This window comes from Mizuhopecten yessoensis, unplaced genomic scaffold (assembly GCF_002113885.1).
Source record: "Mizuhopecten yessoensis strain PY_sf001 unplaced genomic scaffold, ASM211388v2 scaffold11119, whole genome shotgun sequence".
NCBI lineage: Eukaryota > Metazoa > Mollusca > Bivalvia > Pectinida > Pectinidae > Mizuhopecten > Mizuhopecten yessoensis.
The window spans coordinates 392,338-398,620 of NW_018408889.1; the positions used below are offsets into that span (position 1 = coordinate 392,338).

The window sequence follows — 6,283 nt, forward strand, 5'->3', positions numbered from 1 at the left end:
ACCCAATATATACACATTTTCAATGTTTAGAGATCTGCATATGAAAGAGAGAACCTAGCAAAAAACAAGATCGTAATAAAACAAATGTGTTATAATAAATGTATTTTTTCAATATGCTAGAAAATAAGTATTTCTGTTTGTGCAATGTTAATTATAATTTATATAGTCCCATACTATTGATAATAAACATGTATGTAAGCAGCTGTCGTATCATTGACCATCTCATGTTATACACAGCTAACATTTCATTATCATGGAGTTTATCATATGCTGCAAGACCATCAATTTGATTATTTAACCATGACCTTTTATGATGACAAACGAGTGCTGTAATATTTTGGTGGTCCGTGTTGACCAATTTAGTTAATGACATTGGTACATTTTCCTCATCAACATTTCAAATTTGATAATTGAACTCTTAAGACAATACTTAATATAAATAGATTACAAGCTGAATTACAGCACTAGACAAGTCCTATGCCTGTTTGTGTTTATTTTATTTTACTTTCTCAATAAGAGAGTTGTACAAAACATATGTGTATATATATATTATATGTATATATACCCACCCCATCACTTAAAGTTGGTTATAATCATTCATTACCGCAAGACCATACAGACCGCATACTTAGTATGTTTGGTAATGTTGGAATGCATCTTTTGTCATTTAACTTGTAAATAATCCTACATTATCATGATGACGATATTTTATGTTTTGTAAATTATAAAACTTTTTAAAAATACTCAATATAATTATTCTTCAGATTATAAACAATTTTATCAAATGAGGAGGAAAAGTATTTTTTTTCACTGGATGCGACATGAATGAGAAAATCCAATTTATTATTATATATCTCATTCCATTGGTCTTGGTTTCTTGCAATTCTCAAGCTAAGAGATTGATTGAAGGGTGACATTTCTTACTGATATAAGTTAATGTTATCTGCTTATACGTGTATACAATTATGTATATTTCGTAGAAAGTGCATAAAAAATGTGTGGGGTTGCCCTTATTAGGGCAGGGGCAGGCATCCTTAGTCAAAAGCGATGTATGGTATACATGGTGCTTGCATTGGGTACAGTGGGACTCTTTGCCCTGCATGTACTCATAATCCTTTAAAATTATCACAATCTTTTACCTGTATGGTTAGGAACAGAATTAATCTCTATTGAAACTTTGCATAAGTAAAGTGTCTGGATTCAGAAGGTTCCACTATACTGTATATCCTTATTCCAATATCTTTTGAGATCGCTACATCCTGTATAGCACAACCTGTTATAGAGTTATGTAGATAGCATTATATGTTACAAGGCCAAGCCTGAATTACCCAGCATGCAGCATTTATTCTTTTCCATTCTAGTACTTATTAGTACATGCGTACATGTTTATACATATCTCTTTTTCTCTGACCTCATTGACAATGTATGTGTACATAAATGTTTTTAGGGCTAACCAATGATGAGTTATAAATCTCGAAACTTGCATTTGAACATAGCATTAACTTATTGTAAAAGACAATATAAACATTCTCATTTACCAATTTATTTATTGTACAGAAAAAAATTGTATCATTTTCCATTTTCATTTTCTTGTACAAAGCGTATGAATGAACGTATAGTCCTATATATGATATAGACGCATATGAAAGTAAGTGATGAATAAATAAACATCAAGAAATAATTACATGTGTATGTTATTTTTCTGCATCAACTCAATGGTTTGACATGTTGGAAACTAATGTGACCTTGCTAAAAAGTCATTTTACTGTTGACATCGGAGCATAATACACAAAACGGAAGCAAAGACTGACATAAATTATCATCAGTTATAATCAATATTGGGCAAGATCTTGTCTGTGGGCAGTCGTACCTATTCCAACTTAAAGGAGAAATACCTGTAAAAGTTGCTTTGGAGATGTTATGTATTGAAAGAAAGACGGAACAAGGATAAAAGGAGAACTGACAAATTTTTTTCAGGTGAATATTATAGAGACCTAATTACAATGAATGCATACTTTTCGTTTGAATTGTACGAGTTGTGAAGGTGTGTAAATCAATGAGGTACTTCGCTCGGAGTGCAGATACCGAGGGAAATGCAGGGTGATTGATATTGAATATGTCATTGTAAGGAGATCTAGAGGTTAACCTATCAAATTACAACAAAGATCATCCATCAGCAGATTTAGCATTATTGGCAGATTAGTTTCAACACTTTCTAAAAGTCTTTGCTAAAGAATCAAAACTGTTGGCAGTTTAAAAATAAAAATCACTCAAACTGGTGACACCCGAGACTGCCTTATAAGCTGAAACTAGTTGGCCAATAAAAAACTACTCAAACTGACCTGTGTTTCGATTAGAACCCCTCTACTTATATATGTTGTCAAATCTATGCAACAACTGAATGATCACTATATATATATGGATGCCTGCAAATCCAGATCATGAAATGTATTTGAAAAATAGATTTATGAACTTCTTATTTAACATACCAAGGTATGTATTAACCTAGTAATATTGCACTCTACACATTGATAAATTGCTTACCAGGTATAAAACACTTCAGGCAATGTTATCCAATAGGAAAAGCTAGTATTATGCCAACTTATATCAATCTACTATATATTTCCATCGGTCCTTTTCAACTGTATTGCAAAAAACAATGGGTCCCATAATATTAAATTCATTCTACGAGTCCCATGAAAATTCTTGAGTATATAGGGTTTGAGACTTGTATGTAGATTTATCACTGCATCAACATATATAGCATGGTGTGGTGTTCATTCACCAATTCTCGTCCTGTCGGCTTAAAATCCCATCTAGTTCAGAGAAACACAAACTGAAGACATCGCAACTCAATTTTGTGTAAAGTTTTCTGTGCAAATGATAAATAGACTCAGGCGATCCGTCTTTATCCCCTTATGGCCATCCATCTCTATCCCCCTAGGCCCATCCATCTCTATCCCCCTAGGGCCCACCCCACCACCACCTGAATCTGTCAGAGTTGTGCATGCCTCACTTTTAAAACAAAACTTGAAATCTATATCCTAGAATATAGTACACTACATATTTTGGTGGATGTTATTTAGATTATTACATAATAAGCAATAATAAATATCACTGACAATGATTTAATTAGCTCACCTACCCAAAGGGCAAGTGAGCTGATGCCATGGTGCAGCGTCCGTCTTCTGTCCGGCGTTTTTACAGTCATCAGTAACCAAAAGGCCTTGGATGATGATATTTAGCCAGTAGCATGCTGGGATGAAGGGCTACCAAGTTTGTTCAAATGAATGACCGTCATTCATTTTCAAGGTCACAAGGGTCAAATATGGTAAAAAAACCAATTACGACTTCTGAATAACCAAGAGGCTTAGGGTGATGATATTTGGCCAGTAACATGCTGGGATGAAGGGCTAACAAGTTTGTTCAAATGAATGACCTTCACCCATTTGCAGGGTCACAGGGGTCATATATGTTGAAATCTTTTAAACAACTTCTAGGTAATCTAAAGGTTTTGGCGAGAAGCATGCTGGTATGAAAGGCTATAAAGTCTGTTCAACTTAATGTCCTCGTTTGACTGTTTCAAGGTCACATGTGTCACATGTTTAAATATTTTAATAGATTATTTTGAATCAAACACTGGCATTTTGCCTGTTTTTAAGTCCACTTTCAAGATTACAAGTGTAAGATTAATACCAGGTGAGCGATTCAGGTCCATTAATATTAGGCCTCTTGTTTTTGTTGAACTTTACTTTGTCCTAATTATAAGAATTAATAATGCATATATGATATATCAAAGCCCTACAATCCAGTTTAAGCAACCGTCAGCATATAAACTTGTATTTTGTTTTTTATGTAATGTAAGTGTTCTGTGTCTCGATAAAGGAGTGGACTGCACCAAAAACCTGACAACCTCATATTTTCTACACTGCTGGAATTGCTTCCTTGCCCCATGTATACATTTTGTATATATATATATAAATCAACCTATATAAAATACTGTCATGTTTTAATAAATAAAAAGTAACACAATATGAATATTTAAAGCATTAATTAATGCTAAAATACATCAATGGTACAATATATCAGTAGGAGAAATTCCTCTAGTTTGAAGCATAATTTACATGTTTTTCTTACTGTAATACAAACTAAAAGCTTAAGTTTCAAATTTTCCCAACTTTTAGACTGTCACAATTTGAACTTGAACAGTCATCATATAAACCACACCACTTTTAAACATTTTCTGAAGTCAAATGAACTGGATTAAAAGCTTGAAAGGAGACAGTTTCACGTATAAATATAGCTACACAATATTGACTAAAACAAATTCTGAAAATGGATTCTTATTATTTTAGAGTTTTCTTTTCCTCCAGGTATATACCTTTTATGGAAAGTTTTGACTTCTTTGATAGTAAAAGAGAAATATTCTGCTTTACATATCTCTTAACCTATTGCATCAGTAGTGCCATGTTTCATTTACTTTTTCACATTTCTGCCTGTTGCCGAATCTTTTCCATTTTAACAGGTAAGAGAGGCACCATTTCCCTGCACACAGACAACTCCAGTGCTACTACTTCTGCACCATGTGGAAATTTATCACAGTAGTTAATGATGAACTCATAGCAAGCTGATGTTTTCTTTATATTTTCAAGTCTTTGCTGGACATCAGATACGAGAAATTTGGAATGCAGACGACCCATACAAAACTTCGCAATCAATGCTGGTCTTGTGTTTGAATCTGAGAATTCTTCCGGTAGTTCTGGCTTTCCATCTTTCAGAGAATCCATATATGTCTGGTAATGTTCAATGCTTTGCTGTATCAATGTATTTATCTTCTTGATGATGTGCCTCGATGGTGTAGGACTCTCCGATTCCATAATACTGTATTTTAGATCCACCATTTGGCTGAAGATCTCTGCTAATTCAAAAGTGAGTTGACGCATTATCAGTAGATAATGCTGAGGATTCAATTCGCCAACAATTGCAGCCAGCATGTCTATTCTCCTCTTGTGCATTTTGCACTGGCGTTCAAGATCCATTTCAAAAAATGCTAATACTTTGAAAGCTCGGCTTTGATCCTGGATGACTTCAATGTGGTCTGTACAACGTCCGTCAAACACATAGAATTCCTTTGCATCATTCAGCCATTTCTGCACTTTCAAGAAAACCTCTCTTGCGTCTGAGAATACTTGTACAAAGTCACAAGTAATTTTATCCTCATGGAATGTCACTTCAAGATTAAAGTTTTGGTATTTCATCTTTTCGTCATTCGTAGATTTTTTTTCCTCAGCACCTTTGTCTTCAACTTCTTTCATTAACAAATCTTTTGATTCTTCCAACAGAGCGATTCCATACTTTGCCCAGCATATCTCTATGTCTGCTTTTGCCTGAGTGTATTTTTCTTCATATGTCTCCATGTCCTTTTTTATTGAACCATTAGCCTCGATTTCTTGGAATATCAGTTGAGAACATGCAAGACAATGACGTGCCTGTCGAAAATCCCCAACAGTTATATAATATTGTGAAAGCGTTGCAGCGTTAATGGACCAGTCATAAGGATCATATGTCTGACTGTCTAACTGGCGTTGAAGAGTTGTTTGGCAGTACTGTGCAGACTGCTTGCTGTCGCCGAGCTTAGCATGTACTTGGGCCATGTAGTAAAGTGTGTGCGTATACGTTGCCTCAAAAGCCTGATTTCTCTGATATTCAAGCTTTTCGCTATCCTCGTCAAATTTTCTATAGTATTCTTCAATTGATTTTGGTGATCCACTGGCTTCTTGTTTCCAGTCGTTGTAAACACTTTCTGCTCTCAGGAAATATTCCAGAGCCTTCTTTTGATTTCTCCGTCCTGTCCAAAGAATTCCAATGTTGTTCAGGATCGAATGATAAATATTTGAAGCATCTTTGTGCAGTCGATATTTCTCAAGTTCGTCCAGAGCCCTGAGGAGGTGCTCTTCCCCGGTCGGGAGTTCTTCGGTATCAACGTAGTTAGATCCTAGTTTTACATCCAAAGCAGCAGAAGCAAAACGCAGGTGCTCGCAATCTGGGTTGGCTTCAAATTGGCTTTTGAGTTTCTCTTTGATACTACAGAGGATCTCTCTGGCCTTATATTTTGACAAGTAGGGGTCATCTTCCGGATCGTCCAACGAATATTCGTCACTCAGCTTTCTTGCTTCCTCAAACTGAGAAAACCCCTCTTCATCTAAATAATTCTGCCATTCGGTCGCCATGATGCCGGTTTACTGTCGGAGGATCGCAGAAAATCAGTTTTTAATATGTTAAA

The 6,283-nt window shown here is 35.1% G+C and overlaps 1 protein-coding gene across 1 annotated transcript; it reads right to left on the reverse strand.

Annotated features, from left to right (window-relative positions):
• Positions 1-3,992: 3,992 nt before the first annotated feature.
• LOC110466136 (KIF1-binding protein homolog) lies at positions 3,993-6,237 on the reverse strand. Its single transcript, XM_021522466.1, has one exon. It carries the CDS (start codon positions 6,228-6,230, stop codon positions 4,485-4,487), a length of 1,746 nt encoding a protein of 581 aa, XP_021378141.1. The 5' UTR covers positions 6,231-6,237; the 3' UTR covers positions 3,993-4,484.
• Between the last annotated feature and the right edge of the window lie 46 nt (positions 6,238-6,283).